Genomic DNA, 25,352 nt, shown 5'->3' on the forward strand with positions numbered 1-25,352 from the left:
GGAGTTTTCTTTCCTGGGGTGTGTCTTTGCTTTCCTCTGCCATGCAGAGAAAGGCCTTGGGGTGGAGCACCCCCTATTCTGGCCACGGTTCAGGGGGAGGCGGGTGCTCAGCCCCTTCCACTTTTCCCCTTGCACTTGGCCTTCCTGCCCCTCTGGGCCTGCAAAAGCCCCCCTGGGCGGGTGGGTGGCAGTCGACCCTCCTGCCTCTGAGTGAGAGAGGGGCTGTGAGGCTGGCTCTGGTGCCCTCAGTGCCACCCTGGATCTTTGCCCTCAGGACCTGATGCTGAAGCTGTGTCTCATCCGGAGCATCTGCCTCATCTGCCAGGCCATCTGCAACAGCACCCAGTCAGGCGACTTCACCTTCTCCCGCAAGGCGGAGCTGGTTTCGCAGATGATGGTGAGGAGAGGATGTGGCCAGGGATGGGACTCGTTTGTGGCCTGTGTCCTCCTCACCTGCTCCTCCCGTTTGGCTCTCAGTTTAGCCTCATCTCCCAAGCCCTGAGCATGCCCATGGCAGGAGAGGGATTCGGCCCCAGGGATGGTCCACAGGGCCAGCACTTGATAAACGTGACATGCTGCAGAGTGCTCTGAGCCCGTGCAGAGTGCCTTCCCCTCCCTGCTTGGGACCCAGTTTCTCTGAGCCACCTGCTCCATCTGCAGAGGGGTCCTAGATGTGCACCTGCTGGGCTGTGAACCTTGGCTACCCCTCTTCCTTCTTTGTGCAGCTTTGAAGACGGTGGAGATCTCCCCTCTGCCGTGTCTGCCCTTTTAATCTGCCTCCGCATCTCCCGTGACGCTTGCAGTGTGGGAGGGGGCGTCACCCCGGGAGGGGCAAGGGGCCGTGGCGGCCGGCTTCCCTCCTCTCACGCTTTCTCTTCCGCAGGATTTTATCAAGGCGGAGCCTCTGGACTCCCTGCGAACTCCCATCCGCCAGAAGGCGATGACGGCCTGCATGTTCCTGGTGTATCCTTTCCCCCCCAGCCTGTATCTGAGGCACAACTGGAAACACCAGCCAGGAATGCCGCAGGGTGCCCAGCTGAGGGGTTTTTTTTTGTGGGGGGGGGATTCAGACTTGGGGGTTTGCTGAGAGGCATGAGGGCAGCTCTGCCCAGTCTGGCCAAGCTCTGCCTCTTCTTTGGCCAGGAAGCCAAGAGCTGTCTGGCGTCCAGCTGGTCTCTTTGGCCACTGATGCTCCTCCAAACCTGTCTAGTGCCACTTCCATAAAATGAACTAAGCCCACCAGATCTGAGAGCCACACATGAACGATGCTTTGGGTGAAGCTCTTCCCTTCCCTTCCCCTAGGGGTGCCCCTGCTCAGGAGATTTTCCCAGGCCCCCTTAACTTGCTCTGCAGGGTCCTGGAGCCGCCTCTGAGCGAGGCTGAGAAGGCTGAGCTGGTGGAGACTTGTCTGGGCAGCGTCCTCCCCCTGCCCCTGCCGGAAGCCCCCAGGGAGAAGGACGGTGGGCTGGAGGCTGAGCACAAAGAGGTACGGCCGGCCGGAGCTCCCTCTGCCTCCCCCCCCCCCGCCTGCCTGCCTGAGCAGCCCCTTCCATCCACAGCTGCCGCTTTGTTGGACATGCAGGGACAGGCTCTCGCAAGCACCCGGCTGCCCTTGTCCAGGCGGCACTGGTGGAACTCCTTGCCGCAGGTCGACATGGTTCCTCCTCTGGCGTTTGTCAACTGGCCCCCCTCCCGTGGGGAATTCCAGGTGGCTTTGAGTGGGGGAGCAGCATCCCTGGGTCCCCTCTGCTTGGGCCTGTGCAGACGGGCCTTTGGTGCCCGGGACGGGCAGAGGCAGAGACCCTCCCAGGAGTCTCTCTGGGCTCCACAGGACATGGGACTGGGCTTCGGGGGGGGGGTGAGAGAAGCTGTGTGGAGCTTTCACACCCAGGTGGGAGGCAGGAGGCGGCCCCTGAGCATCACCTTCCCTTCCTTTTCCACGCTCAGCCTCTGTGGTGCGACACCCTTCGTGCCCTCAAGGACCTGCTGAAGAGCATCCTACACAGACACATGACGCCCCACGGCCTGCAGACCATGTTTGAGGTAGGGGGAGCAAGGAGAGAGGCCCAGGGGGCTCCCACAGCCCTCCTATGGCGGGCGGGCCTTGCGCATTGAGCAGCTGCCCCGGCCCACCTGTGGCAGTCCCTGGAGAGAGGGGGAGGCATCCTGTCTTCTTCCTTCTCTCCCACCCTCTTGCTCCAAGACACCAGCTCCCTCCTTCCGGGCAAAGGGCTGAGAGATCTTTCCTGAGCCCGCTGGGCCTCCCAGGGCCACCCTTTGCCCTGCCTCTGCTGCCCCCTTCTGGGAGCTCTTGCCTCTGTGGGATCTCTGTGGCCAAGCTGCCATTTCCGCCTTCTGCCTCCGCAGCACCTGAGCCCCTGGATCAAGTCCGCCAAGGAGCATGAGAGGGAGCGAGGCGTGGAAGTGAGCGCGGCAGTCTTGGAGTTCTATCGGGAGAAGCTGAACGTCAACGTGAGTTCCCCTCCCTCCCGCAGCCACAGGGCTGCCTTTGCTTTGCTTGGCCTGATGTTTGGGCTGCTCAGGACCACAGGTGTGTCTGGAGCATCTTGTCCCTCGTTTGCAGTCCCTCGCATTGGCACCAGACCCAGAGCCACCGGGGAGCAGGGCCTGGTGCCCGCCTGGTGCTGCCCACAGCCCTCCCAGTGTGGCACACTGGCTGTGTCTCCCCAGCTCCACCCCTGGCTGCGTGGTGCCTGGTGGAGAGTGTGAAACCTCGCGCCTGACTGGACTGTGCATGTGGCAGAGAACTGCCATTCACAGTGCTCAGTTTATTCAATCATTATAATAATTGTAACTCACCCATCGGACTGGGTTGCCCCAACCACTCTAGGCGGCTTCCAACAGAATATAAAAAGGAAGACCTCATATATTAAAAGCTTCCCTGCCCAGGGCTGCCTTCAGATATCTTCTGAATGTCATAGAGCTGTTTATCTCCTTGCGAGAAAAATTCTCAGGGATGACTCACACCCCGGCCAGCACCTCTTTAAACTTCTGCCCTCGTGCAGGAGATATAAAAGTATAATCAGCTGTACCAACAGGCTAAAAAACAGCTTCTATCCGTGGGCTGTTAGGCTGCTGAATGGAAAATAACATAGCGAAATTGATTTACGAGGTGGTGTATTGTTCAAGAAGAGATTGTTTGGCGGGGGGAGGGAGACTCGTTTAATTTCATTGGTTTTTTTGTGTGTTTCCCCCCCCAAAAAAATTTATTCATTTTATAACACAAATAAAAAGCACAAGCAGAAAAGACAAACAATACGGACAAGTTCTTGTAATAGCCTTATTTTTCTAAACATTGTTAAGTGGGCTTCCGCAAGTCCCACCTATCTGATTTTCATTTTACTCATTTAATTTCATTGTACACAGGTTGTACAATGACAATAAAGCTTTATTTTTATTTTTATTTATTTATTATTATTATCATCATCATCACCATCCATCATCATCATCATTTGACGGGTGGGCATTCTGCAGGGCGCCTGCCCCTTCTGTGCCCAAAGAGCTCCCGATGCGAGCCAAGCTCTTGCAAGAGTGGTGAGCCACCTGCTGCCTTGCACAGAGTTTGGGGCTCTCTCTGGCTCCTGGGGGGCTCCTGTGAGCCCTTGGCCCTGCTGGCTTGCGTGAGTTTGACCAACAGTGGTTCAGGTTGTTGTGGCCCAGTGCTGCCCCCTTGTGGGGACTGTAACTGGGGCATGGCATGGCAGCCCCCTTGCCGCCGTGCTCTCAATGGGCCTCCCTGGTGCCTTGTGTTCCCTGTGCCCAGACGGTGGTCCCTTTCTACAACGTGGGGCTGCTGATCGCGCTCTTCGCCCCCCGCTGCACCGACTCCCTGGCCGGCACCCGCCAGCACGCGGTCGACTGTGTCCACAGCCTTTTGTACATCCAGCTGTACTATGAGGGTAAGAGCCAGGGCCAGCGCTTGTTTCTTGGGGGGCGGCGGGGGGCAAATGCACAAAACTTCCTTGTGGGATGTCTCTGTCCGGCTGATGATCCCCTTTCCCCTCCCTCTCTTCCTCTGTAGGGCCAGCCTGGCCTCTGCAGTACTTGGCTCTGCCAAGCCTGAGTCCAAGGTGCTGGTCCAGCTGCAGGAAGCCTTGCGCAGCTTAGCACAAGGATCCCCCTTCCGTACCCCAATCTCGGGGACCCCTGCAGATCCCATCTCCCCAGGAGGGCCCCTTGCATACGATGCACAAACAGCCCGCCCCATGTGATCTCCCTCCTGTGACATCCCATACAGGGGCCTTTCTGGGGCCCAATGAGGACTTTGCTTTGTCAACCAGCCTTTTAAGTGATTTGCGTGTCTCTGTATCTGGACTTGACATTGCATTCATGTGTTTCTATTGTCAAACTTTACGGAAAGCAATTCATTAAAATCCCAAATTCAATGAAAGAGTTCTTTAACCAGGGCTTGCTCCCATCTCCTGCCTCCCACCTGCCTTGTTTTTCCTGGTGGGGGGAAAGCAAAATGAGTGGGAACTGCAGAACTTGATCTCATCCTTTCCCTTGAACTTGTTGGCACTCAGTCCAGTACCCCCCCCCAAAAAAAGATGAAGAGCAGCAGTTGTTTGGGATGCTGGTTCCTTCTCTGGACAGCAGAGGGGGGTATATCGCTTTCGCAGGCAGGAGCTGCTGGGATTGCCAAGGGGGCTTGCAGGGGAGGGGGGAGATGGTCCTGGAAGGGCAGCTGTGTGGCCCAGAGGGGCAAATGCCCCCCTGATGCCCCCAAAGACCTGGCTGCCCTTCTTCGTCCGCACAGGGTTTGCTCGAGATCATAAGGATGAGTCTTTGGAGAAGCTGAAAGCCCTGAAGACCGGCCTGAGAGACCCCGACGTCAACACCCTCTTCCAGGCCTGCTGCAACATAGCCAAGGTGGGACCCTGAGATGCTCAGCCTGGGCAGGGGGGGCACTTGTTGCCCGAGGGGGTCGGGGGCTTCCCCTTGGTCTCCTGGGGCAGCTGGGCCGGTTCCTGGCCTGATGAGTTCCTGCCCTTCTTTTAATGTATTTTTAATCTTTGTTGGAAGGCGCCCAGAGTGGCTGGGGAAGTCGAGCCAGATGGGTGGGGTACAAATAATAAATTATTATTATTATTATTGCTTGGCCCAACAGGTAATAGCCAAGCGCCTCCCCCCCGACCAGCTGCTCAGCCTCCTCCTCTCCATGCTGGAGGGCTTGGCGGATCCGGACAAGAACTGTTCCCGCGCAGCCACCGTGGTGGTCAACTCCCTCCTGAAGGAGCGTGGGGCTGTCCTGCTGGAGAAGGTGAGGCGGAGGTGGGGGGGGCTCCCCTCCCTCCCTCCCTCCCTCCCACCTTGGGCTCTTGAATGTCCATGGGTGCTAGGAGGAAGACTCGAGGGGCCCCCCTCTCCCTGGATTGGGATCCTGGGTCTTTGGGGCAGAGGCTCGGCGGGCTTCTCTGTGCTGCCCCTTCGTAATGAAAGAATTGTAGAATTGGAAGAGACACCCCCCAGGGTTGTCTAGTCCAACCATAGCTGTCAACTTTTCCCTTTTCTTGCAAGGAATCCTATTCGGAATAAGGGAATTTCTCGTAAAAAAGGGGAAACGTTGACAGCTATGAGTCCAACCCCCTGCAATGCAGGGGTTGCTACCAAATCATCCCTAACAGGTTTCCCCTGTCGCAGGAGTTTCAGTTGTGATTCCTGCATTCTTGTAGAGGAGTTGGCAACAAGTGCCAAGGGGGAGGGGTGCCTCTGCAGTGGCGTTGAAGCAACGGGGACTCCAGAAGCCCTTACGTGCTCCCCCTAGGGCAGCGGTTCTCAACCTGTGGGTCCCCAGATGATGTTGGACTACAACTCCCATCATCCCTGAGCTCTGGCCTTGTTAGCTAGGGGTGATGGGAGTTGTAGTCCAACAACATCTGGGGAGCCACAGGCTGAGAAAGGCTACCCTAGGGGGAGGATGGAGCTGAGGGGTCCCTCCCTCCTGCTGCTCTGCCTGCAGGGTGCCTGTCGCGGCAGTTGCTTGTCGGACTTGTGCTACAACCGAGCTACTACTCCTCCGGTCGAGTCCTTTGGAATCTCCTCCGACGTGAGGCTCAGGCACATTCCCCCATTATGCAGAGTATCCAGCACAGGGAAGGACGAGATAGTATGAGCTACAGGGCTAAAGAGTGTTTTATTCCTAACTACGCAGACAGAAAAGAAAATACATCCTCTCTCTGTGAGAGCAGAGAGCAACTGAAAAACAAAGGAACGGGAAACCAGGAACATCACATCCGTCTCCTGTCTTCCGTGAGACTTCCAACAGTCTGGAATGTCTCTGGAATGTAAACAGAGTCTTGTGACTCCAAGAGCACTGCACAGTGGCAACACACAGTAGCCAACATCGCTGAGCCCCCTGTGCCCCCGCAGGTGCCGGAGATCCTGGCGATGGTGCACTCCAAGCTGCAGGAGGTGGAGGAGGAGGCTGTCCGGAAGGCGGCCCAGCAGACGGTCCACATCCTGGCCACGCAGCACAAGGCCGCTGTGGTCTCCAGCCTCCTGGGCAACCCTCTGCCCTTGGACAGGTAGGCAGCTCTGCACCTGCATCCGCTGGAGCCCTTTGGCCAAAGCCTTTGCCACTGCTGCAGCTGCTCCTGGTGGCCTCGCTAAAGGGGGGGCTTTTCTCCCCGTCTCCCTTCTCTCCCCCCACGGTAAGGAGGTGGCACACAACCCTCAGGAAGGCTCCGACTGAGGTCAGACAGGCCAGGAGGAAGCCCTGATGGTGCCCAAGGGGGTCTCTCTCTCTCTTGCCCCTTCACATGTCTGCTTCCTGCAGCCCAGAGGGTCTCTCCTGCCAGGGCTCTGGCTGTGGCTCTTTGGAGCCCCTCTTGGGTTCAGCCCCAGGGACTGCGAGTCCAAGTGGGGGGGGGGGAGGGAGCTCTGCTGGGTCAGGAGCTGGAGCCAGAAGAGCCTGCGACTGAGCATTCTGGGCTGGGGGAGCCCCTGTTTCTGGCTGATGCCCAAAAGCACATGGCTCCCCGTCTCCCAGAGCAAGCTCTTCTTCCCACAGCCTTATAATAATAATAGTAATAATTTATTATTCGTACCCACCCATCTGGCTGGGTCTCCCCAGCCACTCTGGGCGGCTTCCAACAAAGATTAAAAATACAATAAAATGTCACACATTAAAAACTTCCCTGAACAGGGCTGCCTTCAGATGTCTTCTAAATGTCAGGTAGTTGTTCTTCTCTTTGACATCTGATGGGAGGGCGTTCCACAGGGCGGGTGCCACCACTGAGAAGGCCCTCTGCCTGGTTCCCTGTAGCTTTGCTTCTCGCAGGGAGGGAACCGCCAGAAGGCCCTCGGCGCTGGACCTCAGCGTCCGGGCAGAACGATGGGGGTGGAGACGCTCCTTGTCCTGGGGATCCTCTGACGCTGGCCTCCCCCTCCCCCTTCCCCATTTCAGCTGCAGCTGCCTGATGTGGCGGGCCCTGGCCTCGGAGCCCCCCCTCGCCACCCAGGTCTTGGAGCTGCTCCTGGAGAAAGTGAATCGGGACGTCCCCTACAAAGAGAACAAGTCTTTCTTGCGGGGCAGCGGCTCCGAGCGCGTGGCCACTTTCTTCCCCCTGGCGGTGAGTGTCCGGCCTGCTTGCTAAGAAGCCCTGCTCCTCCTCCTCCTCCTCCTCCTGCCTCTTCCTTGCCCCCCCCTGCCCCCCACACCTGGGCTGCTGCCGCGCCCCCTCCGCTGCCCTCATTTCCTCCCCCCGGGTGTCTGTGCCAGGCCTGGTCCCTGGAAAAGAGGCCTTGCCATATAATGCCTATTAGCGCTAATCCGCCGGCTCATAAAGGCCCTCTCAGGTGTTCGTCCTCCAGGGAGATCGCTTTGCGTTTTATCCCCCCAAGAAAATAAACGCCGCCGCTTGGCAGCTCTGTGAGCAGGAAAGCAGCTGTGAAAATTTCCTCCTCCTCCGCCGAACCAGACGCAGATGCCAGCGGATCCGTCATGCTTGAAAGCCAACCCCGGCCCCTGCAACCCCCCCTGGCCCACCCCAGGGCCATTGTTCAGGAGCAGCCCAGCCTCTCCGCTTTCAAGTGGCCACGGCAGCAAGATGCAACACACACACAAATTGGAGTGTGTCTGCTGTGGTTGCTTGACCCCGAGGAGTTCTGCTTCAGCCTTCAGACCTGCGCGTTGCTCTTCAGCCCCACCTGCCTCCCAGCAGCCAACACTTGGGGGGCCCCCAAGAGCAGAGCAGGCCCATCTCTCCACACTGGCCGGCAGCAAAGGCTCCCGGGGTTTCCTTGTGGGGCTCAAGCTGTGGAAAGGGGTTACCTCCTGCCCCCCAGAAAGCCCCAGGGACGTTTGAGCCCTCTGCCTTGGGGGCAGCCTGCTTGAGCGCCCCAGGGTGCCTCTCCCGGCTCTAGGTGCCCCCTCCTGACCTCCCCTCTCCCCCCTCCAGGCCACATGCGCTCTGCATGAGATCATGTCTGTCCCGGAGTGTGGCCAGGCCATTGTGGGCCTCTACGCGGAGCTCTTCGTCTCCCTCCTGCTCCGGGTCAGCTGCACGGTGGGCGTCCATCTCCCCAAGAACATGCAGTCCAAGGAGAGGAAGAGCGCCGGCCGCGGGCAGCCCCTCCGGCCGCTGGACCCCTGCAGGTACCGTTGGGCCAGCCCCCTGAGCTGCCTCCCTCTACCTGCCATGTGGAACTGATTTTGTTGGGGGTTTGTTTTTTTCACCAACACGGCGGCAGCGGCAGCAGCAGCAGCAGCGAGGTCTCCGCACATAATCTGATGGTTGGGTAATGCGCCACGGCCCATAACGTATTAGGTATGAAGGCAGGCCTGACCTCGGCGGGGGGATTAGCTCCCCCCTCGCTTTCCACACACTCGCCTCCCCCTAAATCAGGAAATATTAAATCGCTCTTCCTGTTGCAGCCTGGCTTGTGGTTTTTGCCTTCGCATTCTTTGCATGGTGCGTGCAGAGGTGCCCTCGCTCTCTCTCTGTCTCTCACGGCTGCCGGGTTGGGTTACGTCTGCCTCTCCAGCAAGGCAGGGAGGAGCTGCTCAGTGCTGCACGGGCCAGGGAAGCGTTTTCCTCAATAAAAATGGAATTTTGGGAGGTGGGGGGAGATGCACGTTCAAAGCAGCCTTGCTGTGAATCGCTGGCAGCCTGGCTCTCCCCCCTGCGACATGCAGAGCAGCAGTGCTGTGGATGCCTTGTCCCTGGGGGGGGGGGCATTGGGCACCTCTGGCCATCGCCTGCACTTCCTTCATCCACTCCCTGCCCCTCCTCAGGGAGGTGGGGCTTGCTTTTTGGTTTCTGTGGGGCAGTGTCAGACGCAGCAGGTGTTTCCCCTGCGTGCAGAGTGTGGTGCTCCTGCGCCACTTGCATCGGCTGGAGGGGGGGGGCCCTGCGCCCCCTGGCTCCCCCTGGCACCTTGGCCTGGCAGGCAGCGGCTGCACTGGGTGCTTCAATGTGATCGTATTTCTTACTGGTGCCAACGCCCGTCCAGGGGCCACAGCGGCATTCGCCTGCCAAGGGCCCTTTGGCATGGGAGGGAAGGGTCTGTTTGGCCAGGGGGTCCCTTGGCCCGTGTGCCTGTGGGCGCTCACCGCTTCTGCGCCATTTCAAGTTGGCTGCTCCACTTAGAAGCCCACAGGGTCAGCCTCCCAGGGGTGGTGGGTGCACCTCACTGGGCTACCGGCAGGCAAGGCACAACTTTGGCTTCGCTGCCCCAACTCCTGGCTTCCTTTCCCTGCGCCAGAGAGGGGGTGCCTGCTGTCCTCCAGAGGTTCTTGGACTCCCAGCGGGGCCAGTGGAAAGGGATGCTGGGAGTCCAGCAACATCCCTGGGGGACCACAGAATCACCCCCCTCCCCGGTCGGAGTCGGCAAACTCCCTTGGTGTGTTCCACCAGAGCTGTGTGCAGACAGCAAACAGATTCCCAACTGGTTGGTGAGCCAGATCCTGGCAATGACTGGAGGCTCTGGGCAAGACGGGAGTCTCCATGCCAGGTCCCCCTTCCCCCCACGTAGCCAGGCTGGGTCCAGAGAAGGGCACCTGTCTCTCCTCTCGGACGCTGGTGAAGAAGAGCAGGCTGCCCTCCTGGCCTGTGTGCGAATGCTGGTTTCCTGTTTCGGGGGACCCCAAATCATCATATCCTCCCCTCATATTTTGGGCTTAGTGTGACGGGACAATGGACGTTTTCCAGATGTCACGCTCCGCTCACGGCGCAATAATCCCACCCCCATAAAACACTAATGCAGGCAAAACCTCCTCTGAGCAGCCGTGCCAGCCACCCGGGGCTTCTTAGCGTTGCGGCCGACAGCCTTGAGCACCTCCAAGAGGTGCCTGGGGTGGCAGGAGCCATGGATCCGGCCCCTCTCCCCCACCCTCCCCTCTCTCAGAGGCAGAATCGAGTGGACCTTTTCTCTCTCTCCCCCCCCCCCCAAGCTCTGCTGTGGAGACCCTCAAGGCCATGCTGATGCAGGGGGGCAGCGAAGAGGTGGCCAGGGCAGTGTCGGCCTCAGGCGGCTGGGAGTCCCTGAGAAGCGTGGAGAGGCACCACGATGGCGTCGCCGTCCTGGCCAGGTGAGTGAGCCCATCTTCTGGGGCTCTGCCCGCTTGAGTCCGTCTCCTGGGGCTGCCCTCGGCAGGGGGACATGGCTCAGCTGGAAGAGCCTGGGACCAGTTCCTGGCCTCTCGCCAAGGTATAGGTCAAGGGACCCCTGACCATTAGGTCCAGTCGTGGCCGACTCTGGGGTTGCAGCACTCACCTCGCTTTATTGGCCGAGGGAGCCAGCATCCAGCTTCCGGGTCATGTGGCCAGCATGACTAAGCCACTTCTGGCGAACCAGAGCAACGCACGGAAACGCCGTTTATCTTCCCGCCGGAGTGGTACCTATTTATCTACTTGCACTTTATGTGCTTTCGAACTGCTAGGTTGGCAGGAGCAGGGACCGAGCAACGGGAGCTCACCCCGTTGTGTGGATTCGAACCGCTGACCTTCTGATCGGCAAGCCCTAGGCTCTGTGGTTTAACCCACAGCGCCACCCGTGTCCCGGACTCTCGCCAAGTCAGGCACAATCAGGCCAGGAGCGGAAGGCTCTTGTGTTGAGATGCTTGCTGCAATCCCAAGAAACCTGTTTGCCAATCCCAGAGACATACATCCTGTCCTGTTGCCCTGGGGGTGGGCAGCATTCAGTCAGTTCTGGTTATCTCTCTTTGCACCCCAGGCTCTTGGCTACTGAGCCTCCCAATTTGGCCCTGGGACTGAGCGGAGCTCAGGGAGATGGCAGGGAGACAGGAGAGGAAGAGCCGCTGGGCTGAATCTCCTGGCAGGGCTGTGGAGTCATTAGGAGGGGGAAGCAGTGGTGGACATGGGAGCCCCTTCCCCTCCCGATTCCCAAGGAGCAGAGCTGGCATGAGGGGGCTGCCCCCTACGTGGCGAGAGGCGTTCTCAATTGGGGTGGGTGCCCTCTCCTTCCGCAGCGCCATGGCGAAGCACGCTGGGCCCAAGCTGCCCCTGATTGTGAAGACCCTCTCCCCCATGCTGAACAGCATCTACGACAGCCAGCGCTTGACCACCACGGCCTTCTTTGCGGAGGTGGGTCCACGAAGGGGCCGGGGGGGGGGTCCTCCTGCTGGGGGTCCTGCTGTTGGCCTTAGCCAGGATGGGGAAGGCAGTGATGAGAGGGGAAACTGCAAAGGGGGAGACTGCCAAGAGCTTCTAGTCTGGCAGTGTCTGTGTGTGTTGTGGCCATGGACCCCTCCCTGGAGACTCTCCGAATATTTGTCCTCTCCCCCCACCCCTGACTAGTAGACTGGTAGGAAGGTGGCCAAGGGGGGCCCTCCCTAGCCAAGACTGCTGTTTAAGCGGAACCTGGGAAGCTGCCTTTCCCTGTCTTGCTCCCTATTGCCTGCACTGACTGGCAGCAGCAGGAACGACTGCCAGTGGGGACTGAACCTGGGACCCACTGCATGCAAGGCAGGGGCTCTGCCTCTTAGCTCCCTTTTTCCCGCCAGAGGGAAGCCTGCCCCTCAGTCCCAGCAGCCAGCAACGCATCGCTTCATCGCTCCTGCCATGCCACTCTGAGGAATGGAGTCCAGCTGCTGTGTTAGGCCCCCCTCCCTCCCTGCTGCTGCTGCTGTAACCCCTATACCTCCTTGCCTGACTCTCCACCTCCAGCTGGGGCTTTCCAAGTGGCCTTGTCGCTGCCCGGCTTGATCCTGGCTCATAAAGCGCCTCTCCGCGTCTCCGCTGATGGAGTGGCCTGGGACTGAGCGGCTGGATGTGGGCCCAGAGCCGAAGGGCTGGCTGCCTGCCTGGGCCAGCCGTCCGGCTGAAGCTTTAAAATAGCAGCTCTGAGGAGCAGGCGCCTGCGGCCCCCCCAGTCCCCTCAGGAAGGTGATGAGGTGTGAGCTGCCCTCCACTCTCACCCGATGTGCCAGGGACAGAGGGAGGCGTCTGGCCAGGAAAGGCTCCGAGGCCAGAGAGCAGGGCTGGGGGGGGGGACCTTGGTCCTTCTCCCTTCTGGCCTGACCCTGAGGAGCCTCCTCTGGAAGGTGGGGGGTCCTGGGGCGCCTCAAGGGGAGCTGCAGACTCGGACTCTGGGGAGGGTGGCCGGTGTGTCTCTGGCTGTGTCTCTGTGCTCACCGCTTGCGCCTTTCAGCTCCTCAGCAGCAACGTGGTGAACGACCTGGTCCTGCTGGCGTCCGTGATGGACAGCATGACGGCCCGGCAGAGGGACCCCTGCACCTCTGTGAGGATGCTGGCCCTGCGCGGCTTGGGCAACATGGCTTCGGGCTCGCCAGAGAAGGTGAGGGCAGATGCCAGTGGATGGGCCCCCTCTGCCTCCCCTGCTCGGGGGGGGGCAGGCACCTCCCCTTTCCTCCTCTCCAATATCTGCCAGGACGAGGCTGCTCTTCCTTGGGCACAGGAGGGGTGCCAGGGTGGGCTTTGGCCCTGGCCCCCTCTGGATCAGTGCTGCCACCCTGGTCTGAGGGGCAGCAACTGCAGCAGAGGCGCTGGGGCGCACCCACCCCTGGCACTGCCACTGACGGTGACCGGTTTGTGCCCCCTTGCAGGTGAGGCGTCATGGGGCTCAGCTCCTGGCTTCCATGATGAACGGCATGGACGACAAGGACGACCCCCACAGCCTCGTGGCCCTGGAAGCCATGGGGGGCCTCGCCAAGATCCTGGGCTTTCTGGAGGAGAGGGACGTCCGCTCCATGCTGCTCCACATCGCCATCCGCATCCGGCCCTTCTTCGATAGCGTAAGCGCTTCCAGGAGGGGAAGCTGGCCTGGATGATGCCCTGGCCAAGGGGCAGCTGGGGCAGAAGGCAGCTCAGCCCCTGGGGGAGGGCGGGGGAGAAACAGCACCCCAGAGCTCTTCCTGAGGCAGGTTTGGATCCTTCCCTGCTGGAGGGGGGTGGTGGGGACCTTGGTTTGTGGCTGTGGGGGAGCTTGTGTTTAATATTATTATTATTAATAATAATAATAAATTTTATTTATACCCCACCCTCCCCTGCCAGAGCCAGGCTCAGGGCAGCTAACAACAGTAAAATGACAGTAAAAACATAATGGGGGGGGGGGGACAATTTAAAGTACAGGTTAAAATGCAATTTAAAATGCAGCCTCATCAAAACCATAAGGGGAAGGAAACATAAGGGTCAGACTGAGTCCAAACCAAAGGCCAGGCGGAACAGCTCTGTCCCTCAGGGCCCTGGTCTCTTGTGACACCACCCTGAGGAGGCTGGATGGCAGAGGACGGGGCAGGGCCCTCCCTGGGCCGCTTTCACCACAGCCCAACAGCTGGCGCTGCTTTGCTTGCAGGAGAAGCACGAACTCCGCCGGTCGTCCATCCTCCTCTTTGGCCACCTGACCAAGTTCAGTGCCGGCAGCTGCGAAGAGGCTTTCTTTGAGCAGATCCTGAATGGGCTGGTCACTCTGCTGCTTCACCTGCAGGACCCAAAGCCAGAGGTTGTCAAGGTGCGTCTCTCTTCGGTTGGAGGGGCTGTGGCTGGCACGGGGGGGGGGCAGGATTTGCTCTTGGGGCAGCTGACAGGCCGCCCCCATGTCCTCCTTGCAGGCTTGCAAGTTTGCGCTGCGCCAGTGTGGCCCCAGCATGGGCTGCCCCATCCTTTGCGACATGTTCCAAAACCACCTTCATGAGGACCGGAGCCTCCACTATGGCGAGTTCATGAATGACGTCTGCAAACACCTGGTGAGTATGAAGTGGGGGGCGGGGTAGCGGAGACCCTGCCTGATCAGAGCGCATGGCCCCCAAGCCCTCCCTCCGAGGTGGCACAGCAGGGAGTCCCCCTCTCGGCCTCAGAAATGTTTTTACTTTTTGTCCAGAGACCCCCTCTGGACTGGTAGCCACCTTTCTAAATTTTACCCAGTCTGTTTCTGGACCACTGCAATGCTTTTATTATCATCTATCCCCCCTGTGTCTCTCTGCTGTACCTTTAGCTGTTAACATTTTGAAAGCCACTCGGATATTTTTCTAGTGAGTGCCTAGCAAGTCTAATAAACAATATTTTAAAAAAAGGAGTTAAAAGGCAAGAAAAACCACCTTGGTTTATGCCAGGCCAGATCCCCAGTGAAGCAAGTAGCCTCACACAGCCCGAGTGTTGTGGCAACCCAGATGGCAAAGGAGCAGCCCTGGTGCCCTGGCTGAAAAGGCCCCGTCGCTCGTGCCCGTCTTCCAAATCGGACGCTGAGCAGAGCCTCGGACGTTTGCCCTGAGAGCTCAGCTGGGCTCACGGTGGTGGGAGCCGTTCTTGAGAGGTCCTGTTGAGGGCTTCAAAGGACTCCAAAGTGGGTTGGGGAACAAATGGGGCAGGCAATAGAAGCAGAACATCCCCTTACTCTGGGTGGGTGATGTTGGGAGGGGGGGGTGGTGAAGAGAGAAGTCTCTGCTGTTCCCTTCCTCCAGGTCTGGTGGGGCCGGGGGGGGGGGAGCAGGTGGACGGACTCTCCTCCTGGGAGGAGGGGGGTCTCCCCTCCAGCACTGACTGCTCACCTCCGCTGGGTCTCCCCTCTCTCTTGGCAGATGCAGTCTTACCCCGACACGCTGAGTCGCCTGGTGGCCACAAACCTCTTCTACTTCAAGAGCAACTGGCCGGACATCCGGGCGGCTGCCCCCATGTTTGTAGGTGAGGCGGGCAAGGGGCACCCTGGGCAGAGCGGTTCCTGGCCACCCCTTTGTCCCCCAGCTGGGGGGGCATCAGGGGATTGGCCCTTGTGTTGCCCCGAGTGTCACCCTCTTGTCCTCCCTTCCAGGCTTCCTTGTTCTCCACGTGGACAGAGAGCACAGCCAACAGCTGGACCTGGATGAGCTCATTGCCGGTGAGTCTCAGGGCTGGCGCAGGGCGCTTTGCCGCCCAAGGTCTCCCCCCTCCACCCAGGTGGTTCCTGGTGCCCAAGGCCGGCTCCCGTCCCTTTGGCAGCTGAGGCTGGTCTTTCCTGCTGTGGTGCCCTTCCAGGGTGCTCAAAATTTGGTGCCCCCTGGCAGGGGTGAGGGCGGCAGCTCCGGGGGGGGGGGGGGCTTTTGCTAGGCTTGCCTTGCCCTTGCAGCTGGGCACTGGGGTTCTGGGGCAGAGGCAGCCTGCAGGTGGCAGAGGCTGGCAGGGAAGTGTCTCCACCTGAGGTTCAGTGGAGGCAGAGTCGGCCTTGACACCCATCTCGGAAGGAGGCAGGAAAATGCAGGTCACGGACCAAGCATGCGTGCTGTGCTAATGGGCCAAATGTTCTCCTTCTCTTCCTTGGGGACCATCGCCCCCTTTATTGGTCTTCCTATACAAGGAGGTTGTTAATGAGGGTTGTGTCTGTGGGGAGGTGGGAACTGAAGAGAGCTGGAATCCCTTCTGCAAAGTGCAGACAGCACACAGCCAGGGACCACCCGGGCATTGCAGGCGAGGGCTGCCTGTCCTTTGGGTGGGACCTGGGGACATGGGGGGGCGGGTCACCTGCACCTCTGGCTGCCCTCAGGCGTGCTGGGGCTGGAGGCCCAGCGATGTGAAGTGGGGCGATCAGACATGCCCAGCGCATGCCCCTCCCTGAGCAGGGACCTGCCATTCAAAGCGCAGCAGAGGAAGCCAGTTTGAGTAACGAACTTTCCTGGATTTCGGGGCTGTTTTTCCTTGTCAGCAGTGACCTCATCGCTTCGAGTAAGACTCGGAAAATCTCTGAGCTTTCCAGCAGAGCTTAAAAACCACTAAAAAAGGGAAAACTATCTTTCCGTTGGCTGTTGGAGTGGTCCTGAAGAGAGGCCCGTCTGTTTGCCGGAGTGGGGGATGCAATTGGGGAGCGGGGAGGCCAGGCTCCGGATGGGGTCACCGCAGCTTCCCGTATTGCGCGGGAGGCGCTCTGCCTGCCAGCGCCCCCCGGGGGGAGCTCCTGCAGCTGGCCAGTGCTGAGCCACGGGAAGCGGCTCCGCACATAAATCAGGCCGCCTCGTTTGCTCTGCAGGGACGCGAGAGTCTCGGATTTGCAGTGTAAACATGCTACTGGAAAAATATTATTGTATCTCTGCTGCTCGAGAGGAACTCTTGGCGTGCGCTCCCCTTCGCAGTTGGGTCTGTGCCAGCAGGCGGAGCGGCCCAGGGCCCTTCGGAGGCTCTGGCGGGGTTTGCCAGGCTGCGTGCCGTCTGGCCCGCCAGGTCGCAGAGTGGGGCTCTGGCTCCAAAGCAGGATAGGGCCCAGTTGGGGGTCTTGGGGTGGAGGAGTCTGAGGGCACACGGGAGGCCGAGGATAATAAGGGCCACTTGGGCCCAAGCTTGCATCTTGCCCAGCGAAGGGAGTCGCTTGGCTTCTTGCTGACGGACTCTGCTCCCCCCCCCAGCTCTGACTGTGCTGCTGAAGGACCCAGTGACAGCCGTGCGGGTGAAGGTGGCCGAGACCCTGGGCCGCCTCGTCAGGATTGTTTGAGGGCCTCCGAGCATCCCGTGTGGGACCCTGGCAGGCCGTCTTCACCGGACGATCTTCCTCCCTGCTGCACCTCAAACCCGCCTGGGCCTGCAGAAGGCCTCTTCCAGGCACCTCACGTCTTCCACAGCACTCACTGAATGCCCTCCGCCTGGGGCAGGGGAGGCCCACGACCCCAGGACTCTTCCGGCGGCACCACGACCCCCACTTGTACAGTCCGTAGTCACGTGTCCCAAGCGCACCCCCCCCCCCCGAGGGACAGGCCAGAGCTGCTCTGCATGAGCCGGCTGGTCCAGGCACCAGAGCACAGAAAAACCCTTTCCAGTGCTGCCTCTTCCACCTCCACGGGCTTCTTCTCCCTCTCCCCCCCCCCCCATCAGGTGTGGACTATCTGCTGCTCTTAACACGGATCTGGGACTTTGGGGAGAAGCGGGGGCACTTCTCCCCCTGTGCACAGAGGAACTGGCAAGACCCTCCCCTCCTGCACTCTCTCTCCTGCCCCTTCCGAGAGCTTCCACAGGTTCATCCATTGTTCCTCAGAATTTGTACATAAAACCAGACAACCTATTTTTAATAAAGTATTTGCTTCTCAGAAACGCCGTGTCAAGGCTTCCTTGGCTATTGGGGACCAGAACTTTGCAAAGGATTTTGTAGACCTGCTCTGGAGGGTAGGACTCGAACCCATGGCTTCAAGTTACCAAAAAAGAGATTCCAACAAAACATCAGAAAGAACTTTCTGAGGGCAAGTGGTGTTTGAGAAGTAGGTCAGACTCCCTTGGAATGTTTTAAGCAGAGGCTGGATGGCCTCCGACAGGGATGCTTTAGCTGAGATTCCTGCATTGCAGCAGGTTGGACTAGATGACCCTCAGGGCCATGCATAGCTGTATTCCAATGTAAAGGTGTAAATAATAAAAATAGTTGAGCATGAAGACCTTCCTTGAGGCCACCGTCAGATCTGCCCTCTATTTTTAAGGAATCCTTCCTTTCCTGGGACAAAGGAGCCCATCCACAATCATGTATCTAAACCATTTAATCATAAAACAAGTATTGCAGGCTTCAGTCTCTGCCCAGGGCACTTCCGCTGCCCTGGGAAAGCGAGTCAGGATGCGCAGTCCCACCCGGGGAGGGAGGTTACGTGAAGAGCCGGACGGTGGCATCTGCGCCTGCAGAGAAGACCCAGGGCTGGCTGGGGTGGAAGACGACGTCCAGGACCCCCAGGTCGTGGGTCAGCGCATGGCCCTTCAGCACTTTCACCGGAACGATGAGCGGATTCTGAAGCAGGTCACTGCATTGGGGAGGGGGGGGAAAGGAGTTTGATTCCCTCTCACACACTGGCTCTTATGCAGGAGGGTTTCCCCCAACAATCCTTCTACCCCCCACCCTCACCCTCCTACTCACTTGTAAACCATGCCATGGCAAACGATGACGCTGCCGTCGTCTGAGCCAGAGGCAAAGAGCGGGTAGTGCGGGTGGAAAGCCACGGCCCTCAGCGCTGCCTTGTGGTGCCTGCCGGGAGAGAGAAGGTCAACCTCATCCAGCCACGGCGGTGCTCCTCTACTGCTTCGCAAGCGCCAGCAGGAGAACCTCCGTGCAAGGAAAGGGTTGGGGGATTTCTTTGCCTCTCACCCCTCCTTCTGCCAGCAAGCGTGTGTGTGAGGGAGACGCAGTCAATCTGTGCAAATGTGAGTCTACGGTGGGACAGAGGCAGGGAGTCTGGCCAAGGGAGGTCTGCCTCGCACTCCAGCAACTATCCCAATGGGGGGCCATTGTAAGATCCCTTTCAGGGCCCTTCTCAAGACAAGAGGGCACCACCGACTTGCAGGCAACCTGTTGGGCTTCTCTGCACGGGGAGGGAAGAGTCAGACCACCAACAGTTCTGCTGGCAAATGGGGGGGTGAATTGAGATCCACAGCTGGAGTGGATACAGGAGGGGGCTGAACCTGCCTGCTCGTCTCTGCAGCCACACAGGCGGGGGGTGGGGCAGGAAGAGGGTGCTGCCTGGCCAGTCAAGGGCAGCTGCAGGTCTTTGGGCGGTGGGTGGGAAAGGGGGGAGCCTAGAGGCCCTCCACCAAGATCCGGCTTGGCCCTGCACCCATCCCTGGCTTCTCTGCTGACTGACCTCAGCACCCGGTAGGGCTTGGTGGACAGGTCCAGATCAAACCAGGCGAGTTTGCTGTCGTAGCTGCCGCAGATCAGGTTGTCACCTGAGGGGGGAAGGAAGCAGGGAGCCTTCAGCAGGGGCCTCTCCCCCTAAGGATGCCCGAGCACTGCAGCTCCAGTCTGGCCCCAGCGGGCAAGGGCAGCACCCAGGGGAGGCGAGGCATAACTCATCCTCTTGGGCAGCGGGCAGGCACCTCCCCCTTGGAGGGCCCACCACGCCCACCCCGGTCCAGCTGCCCCCCCCATGTGCCAAGTGGGTCTTCCCCGTGGACGCTGCTGCCGCCCCCCCAGGCTCTGCTCACCTGCCGGATGGAGGGCCACACTGGAGACCCACTGGCAGTTGGCGTGCAGCTTCTTGGTGAGCTCCTGCTTGAGGAGGTTGTAGACGCGGATGAAGCGCTGCGTGGCCACGAAGAAGAAGGGCCTCAGCGGGTGGAAGAGGACGCGCTGCACCTGGCCCTTGCTGCGCCGGAAGGGCGCCTGGCTCCAGCGTTTGCTGGCCTGGTGGATCAGCACCTGCAGGTGGCTGTTGTCCTGCACCACCGTGGCAAAGTAGTCGCCTTTTGCGTGCCAGGTCACCTGCTTCAGGGACTGCAGGAGGGAGGCAAGACAAGGCTCTCGGTGCTCAGGCAAAATTCATCACAAGCACCGTTTCTTAGATGAGACATAAATAAGGCAGACATCTCCTCCGGAAGGAGGAGGTGGCAGGGATATGGCCCCCTGGGAAATAAGGTTCATAAGCAGAGAGGGGGCTCCCCTCCTTGCTTTGGGCTTAACAGAGCAGGGAGAGTCCAGCCCCAACCCCCATAGCAAAAGCCTCCTCCCAGCCTGGGCTCCAAAGCCCCCCTTCCTCTCCTCGGGTACCTTCCCATGCCGGACAATGAGGCGCAGGCCCCGGCTCCTCTCCTCTCCAGTTGCCTCCTCCCAGGTGACAGGCTGTGGCCGCTCCTCCTCGGGGGCCACGTAGGCATCCAGAAGCTGGTCAGTGGCCCCATACAGCAGCTTGTCCCCAAGGCAGGGGTTCACCAGGAGCACTGACTGCTCCCTGCAAGGCGGGGAATGGAAAACAAAGGTGAGGAGGAGGACACTGTGCTTGCTGAGTCCCAGGGGCACAGAGAATGTGGCCTGGAGCTGCAGAAGCCCCCAGATGAAACCTGGCTTGTGGCGCAAGGACACCCTGGGTGGGCAGGATCAGAAGGGGCTCCTCAAGTCCCACGTTCTGGGGCCAGTTTCACTGGCTGTTCTGAAAGCTGCCAAAAGGGGGCATGCAAACATTTTAACAGACGGAACCAGAGGCCGGCCAGATGTGCCACAGGTTCCCCACAAGCAGGACACGGTGGGAGTAGCCCTCTTCTGCTGTCCACCTGCCCAAGCCTTTTGGTGGCACAGGCTGCCTCTGCCCCTGGACCTCCCATCCAGCCAACCTGCGCAAGACTGCCCTTCCTCCATGCACGAACGCTCACAGCCCTCTTTCGGAGCTACCTAAGCAGGCACTCAGCGCATCTTGCAGCAGCAATAGACCCCCTGCTGTGTGAAGAAGGGGCTCCTCCTCTGTCTCCTGCGTCTCCTGGCAAACAGCTTCATGGGATGACCTCCCTCTCCCCCCTGCCCCGAGTTCGAGGGTCCTGGGGGTGTCTGTGCATTTGTCCTCTCTCAAGAGTTCACAAACTACGCTGTCACTTCCCCCACTAGTTAAGAGTAGCCCCATGCAGAAGGGCCCCATGGCAGGCACCCTTCCCAGCTGCACCATCTCCTCCTTTTGAGGTGGTGGCAGGACTGTGCTCAGCATCTCTAGCTGAGCTGCCACAAGGTTTGTGTAAAGGCCCTGCCAGGGCGACATGGGCAGTTTTATTTGTGACTGCTTCCCTAAGGACACCAAGCACCAGCCGGCCTTTCGCTTAGGATCCCTTTTGTGCTATTCACCCAGCCAGAAGAGCCCCGTCCGCACATCCTTCAGAGACCCTGCTGCCTTCCTTCCTTCTCCGCCTTGGCTGCTCCCAGAAGGGCGAGGGTACTCACACGGCAATGCCCACCAGGCAGACGGTGGGGTTGGGGTTCCAAGCCAAGCTCTTCACTGCGCCTTCCACTGGGAGGGTCTTCACACACCGGGCCGTGCAGACCTCCCAGAACTTCACCGTCCCGTCATCGGAACCTGCGCACAACCAGGATGAGGGTGGGCAGGGAGCTGTCTGCCTCTTCCCAGAGGGTAAGTGGGCCCTGCTCCCCTCCCCACCGAGAAGCGGCCTGTGCTCCCGGTGCCCCTCCAGAGCCGCTGCTTACCTGAGGCCAGCCACTGTCCACTGGGGGAGACGCTGAGGCAGCGCACCAGGCTGGTGTGGCCACGATAGACCTGGCGAGAGAAGGAGGGAGTGAAGCAGGCAAGGCTGGAAAGATGGGCCAGAGACTCCTCACACGGTGCTCTCACTGCCCACTCCACTGACTAGGGCAGTACTAGACCCCTGGCTGCCTCTTCCCTTCTATACCCTGCTCCCACCCACAGCATAAAAGCCAGAGAGGGAAGCAGAGGGGGCCCTGCCTCCCCCTGGTGGGGTCCCTCCGAAGCCTTACCAAGGCCTGCACGGTGGGGAACGGCTGCAGATCCCGCGGCTTGGGCAGTTTGGGGATCAAATCCTCAGGATCCACATTGACCTAGAAGAGAAGGAAGCTGTGAGCACACGGCATGCAAAGGGCTCCCGCCTTCCACGGGGCCTTCTGCTCCAGGAAGGCGGCTTGCCTTGAGGGGAGAGGCCATACCCCTTTGCGCAGGCTCCCAGGGGGGCATATCCCTGCCACCTCCTCCTTCCGGAGGAGATGTCTGCCTCTAGAAGCCGGACCGACCTTTGCAGTCTCAGCTTTGTGACTGCAAGCCCTGCCACTCTCCTGCACACCAGCATCTCAGGTGGCGACTCTTCCAGTCCTGCCCCTTAACTGCCTTGTGTTAGTGTACATTTTATGGATGTGTTTAATGTTTTGACGCTACTGTGGATTTTAATTTGGTGTGGATTTTGTACTTGCAAGCTGCTTAGAAGCCATTTGGGAAGGTGAGTGGCATATTCCTTCATTTGTTCATAAACCTGTCCCACCCAGGGGAGGCAGGCAGCAGGCCTTGGTGCCAGCCGACCTGCATTTTCGGCCGCCCCCACCCTGGGAGAGACCCGCGGCTTCTACACACCCGCATCTTCCTCTGGCGTGGGCAGAGGTAGAGGTCCAGGCAGCGCTCAAATCGCTCGTGGATGAAGCGGGGGTAGGCAGGCACCCGGCGCAGACAGTCATGCCGGCGGGGCACAAAGTTCAGCTTGCGCTCCGAAGGCTCCTGCTGCTCCCAGGCCAGCTTCTGCAGGAAGAGGGAGAGAAAGAGACCGAGGTCACCTGGAAGTAGAAAAGCAGCTGGAGATGGGACCCCAGGAGACCCTCTGCGTGTTCCGCTTCCCCACCTGAGTGGGGCCCACAGACTCTCTTTCCCTGATCCAAACACGCACACCCCGGCCGCCCCAGCCTGCTCCCCCTCCTGCCGGCTCACCTCTTCCTCAGTAGGGAGGTATTCTGGCGGAGGGTTGTACGATTCCTCATGGCCGGGCAGAGGGAGCTTGGGGGCAGGAACATGCATCTTGTGCCGCCCCAGGATGGAATTGGGATCTTCCTGAGCCCAAAGGTCATAGAAAGCCGGCGTGTCCTCCTTGGGCTTCCGGGGCTTGATCCAGCCCATCTTGATGGCGTGGACCAACTTGGAGACCTGCAAATGGGGACCTGCTCAGTAAGGAAGCAGCTCCTGGCAAAGGAGAGAGAGCTGCCTGTTCCTCGCTGTGGGTGGAAGGAGAACCTGGGAAGAGGCTGCCTTCATTGTGCTCAAGGCTCCTCTTGGCCAGAGACGGAGCTGATGAGTCTCTTTTCCTCAAGTGGGGCCACAGAATCGACTCCTTCCTAGGAACCTGCTTTTTAACACTATTTCCTTGTTTTAATGTGTTCCAGCCAACAAACTTTCTTCTTGCTCAGGTACATTTAAGCTTTCCTAACTGCCTAAATCAGGGGTCAGCAAACTACGGCTGTGGGCCGCATCCGGCCCAATTGCCCTCAAGATCCGGCCCATGGATGACCCGTGGATCATGTGGATTCCTTCATTAATTTTTTTTGTTAATTTTTTTCCTGCACCATTCCCCTCCTCTTCTTCTCACACACCATGGAGCCTCCTCCTGGCTTCTCCCCGTCCTGTGTAGATGAGGAAGGGGGCTGGGCTGAGCTGGCTGAGTGCCATTTTGGGCAGCGCCTCTACGGAGCCAGCCAGCCCTTTCGGGCTGCTCATCCCTCTGCTGCCGCCAGCCTCTGCCGCTCACAAGGGCAGGCACTGGAGCCACAGTTGGCAGAGCGCAGCACCTCTCTGGAGCCAGCCCAGCCTTGCACCAGCAGCACCATAGGTAGGCAGGGGCTGGGGGAGACAGAGAGAAGCCCTCTCTGCCACGCGTGCAGTCTGGCCCGCCACAAGGTCTGGGGGGTGGCAAACCGGCCCCCTCCAAAAAGAGTTTGCTGACCTCTGTCCTAGATGTTGCTTTCTCTGCACGCTAGCGAGCATTTTCAGGGGCAGACAGTGCCGGCAAGTCCTCCTGGGCCCCTTGCTGGACCCAGAATTGCCCCAGGTGAATGTTTAGGACCAGGTGCCTCCACCTGCCTGGGAGCAGATGGCTGATGCAGAGCTCAGGTTCATAGAATCATAGAATCAGAGAGTTGGAAGAGACCACAAGGGCCATCGAGTCCAACCCCCTGCCAAGCAGGAAACACCATCAGAGCACTCCTGACATATGGTTGTCAAGCCTCTGCTTAAAGACCTCCAAAGAAGGAGACTCCACCACACTCCTTGGCAGCAAATTCCACTGTCAAACAGCTCTTACTGTCAGGAAGTTCTTCCTAATGTTTAGGTGGAATCTTCTTTCTTGTAGTTTGGAACCATTGCTCCGTGTCCGCTTCTCTGGAGCAGCAGAAAACAACCTTTCTCCCTCCTCTAGGTGACATCCTTTTATATATTTGAACATGGCTATCATATCACCCCTTAACCTCCTCTTCTCCAGGCTAAACATGCCCAGCTCCCTTAGCCGTTCTTCATAAGGCATCGTTTCCAGGCCTTTGACCATTTTGGTTGCCCTCCTCTGGACACGTTCCAGTTTGTCAGTGTCCTTCTTGAACTGTGGTGCCCAGAACTGGACACAGTACTCCAGGTGAGGTCTGACCAGAGCAGAATACAGTGGCACTATTACTTCCCTTGATCTAGATGCTATACTCCTATTGATGCAGCCCAGAATTGCATTGGCTTTTTTAGCTGCCGCGTCACACTGTTGGCTCATGTCAAGTTTGTGGTCAACCAAGACTCCTAGATCCTTTTCACATGTACTGCTCTCAAGCCAGGTGTCACCCATCTTGTATTTGTGCCTCTCATTTTTTTTGCCCAAGTGCAATACTTTACATTTCTCCCTGTTAAAATTCATCTTGTTTGTTTTGGCCCAGGTTTTGCACTGAGTGGATGTCTCTTCTGACCAGGCTTGACCAGCAACATCTTGGTGTGCAGCAGCAGCAGCTGTTGTGGCCAGTTCAGTGGCCTGGCTTCCGTGCACAGAGCCAAATGCTCGCTGTGGCTCAAGGCACTTCCAGCATGGGGCTCCTCAGGGGCAGGGCTGCCCCCAGGGTGTACTGATGGGGGGGGGTCCTTCTCTCCACCAGGGCGGGGCCCTCTAGTTGGGGAGGAGCATATGGGGATTAATAAGAGCACCTCATCAGATCTGGGTAGGATTTCAGCCCCGCTTGGAGATCCAGGTCTCATATTGCCTGAATCTTCTGTCCCTGCCCCCTGCCCCCCGCCCCCCCCCCTGTGCTTGATGGGAGACGCCTGGCCCAGACCCCTCCCCTCCTGCCCCCCCCCCGCTCACCTTCTCCTTCTCAATGAGGGAGGGGATGAAGCTCCGCTTGTCGGCTGGGCGGTTCGTCACAGGATGGATCATCACCTGGCTGCTGAAGAAGTCGATGGCGGGCTGCAAGAGAGGCGGGGCTTAGGAGGGTGGAGCTGAAGAGTGGCGGGGGAAGAGGAGGAGCCTCATTGCCATTGGGCGGCAGGCCTTTCCTTACCTCGTATGGGTTGAAATTTACATCCCCAAACTGGCCCCTCTGGAGACGGTGCACCAGATCCACCTGCTCATCAGATAGCTTGATGTCCACTCCTGTCATCTTGTCCTGGACGGTCCGCCTGGGGTGGGGTGAAAGGGGAGGGTGAAAGGGGGGGGACAGACAGGCTGCCCACCCTGCCGACCAGTCCTTGT

General features: G+C 59.3%; 2 protein-coding genes across 8 annotated transcripts in view; one reads left to right on the forward strand and one right to left on the reverse strand.

Annotated features, from left to right (window-relative positions):
- The window catches only part of MROH1 (maestro heat like repeat family member 1), a 56,958-nt gene extending 39,469 nt beyond the window's left edge, over nt 1–17,489 (forward strand). For all 7 annotated transcript variants that reach the window (XM_081873950.1, XM_081873956.1, XM_081873955.1 and 4 more), the window contains 20 exons: nt 275–397; nt 884–963; nt 1,354–1,486; nt 1,948–2,043; nt 2,368–2,472; nt 3,785–3,920; nt 4,778–4,890; nt 5,129–5,281; nt 6,391–6,545; nt 7,427–7,592; nt 8,421–8,617; nt 10,415–10,552; nt 11,453–11,567; nt 12,634–12,780; nt 13,049–13,237; nt 13,798–13,953; nt 14,054–14,188; nt 15,020–15,122; nt 15,250–15,315; nt 16,811–17,489. In XM_081873950.1, the coding sequence (XP_081730076.1) occupies nt 275–397; nt 884–963; nt 1,354–1,486; nt 1,948–2,043; nt 2,368–2,472; nt 3,785–3,920; nt 4,778–4,890; nt 5,129–5,281; nt 6,391–6,545; nt 7,427–7,592; nt 8,421–8,617; nt 10,415–10,552; nt 11,453–11,567; nt 12,634–12,780; nt 13,049–13,237; nt 13,798–13,953; nt 14,054–14,188; nt 15,020–15,122; nt 15,250–15,315; nt 16,811–16,896 (2,592 nt within the window). In that variant the 3' untranslated portion in view covers nt 16,897–17,489. The remainder of the gene's footprint in view (nt 1–274; nt 398–883; nt 964–1,353; nt 1,487–1,947; nt 2,044–2,367; nt 2,473–3,784; nt 3,921–4,777; nt 4,891–5,128; nt 5,282–6,390; nt 6,546–7,426; nt 7,593–8,420; nt 8,618–10,414; nt 10,553–11,452; nt 11,568–12,633; nt 12,781–13,048; nt 13,238–13,797; nt 13,954–14,053; nt 14,189–15,019; nt 15,123–15,249; nt 15,316–16,810) is intronic.
- Nucleotides 17,490–17,908: 419 nt separating this feature from the next.
- The window catches only part of BOP1 (BOP1 ribosomal biogenesis factor), a 66,003-nt gene continuing 58,559 nt past the window's right edge, over nt 17,909–25,352 (reverse strand). Inside the window, exons 5-16 of the mRNA XM_081874230.1 lie at nt 25,162–25,279; nt 24,966–25,067; nt 22,574–22,786; nt 22,226–22,387; nt 21,622–21,702; nt 21,334–21,403; nt 21,073–21,205; nt 19,918–20,098; nt 19,356–19,644; nt 19,013–19,097; nt 18,292–18,399; nt 17,909–18,178 (exon numbers count right to left, since the gene is read on the reverse strand). Coding sequence (XP_081730356.1) covers nt 18,025–18,178; nt 18,292–18,399; nt 19,013–19,097; nt 19,356–19,644; nt 19,918–20,098; nt 21,073–21,205; nt 21,334–21,403; nt 21,622–21,702; nt 22,226–22,387; nt 22,574–22,786; nt 24,966–25,067; nt 25,162–25,279 — 1,696 coding nt within the window. The 3' untranslated portion in view covers nt 17,909–18,024. The remainder of the gene's footprint in view (nt 18,179–18,291; nt 18,400–19,012; nt 19,098–19,355; nt 19,645–19,917; nt 20,099–21,072; nt 21,206–21,333; nt 21,404–21,621; nt 21,703–22,225; nt 22,388–22,573; nt 22,787–24,965; nt 25,068–25,161; nt 25,280–25,352) is intronic.

This window comes from Podarcis erhardii (assembly GCF_964252035.2).
Source record: "Podarcis erhardii genome assembly, chromosome: 8".
NCBI lineage: Eukaryota > Metazoa > Chordata > Lepidosauria > Squamata > Lacertidae > Podarcis > Podarcis erhardii.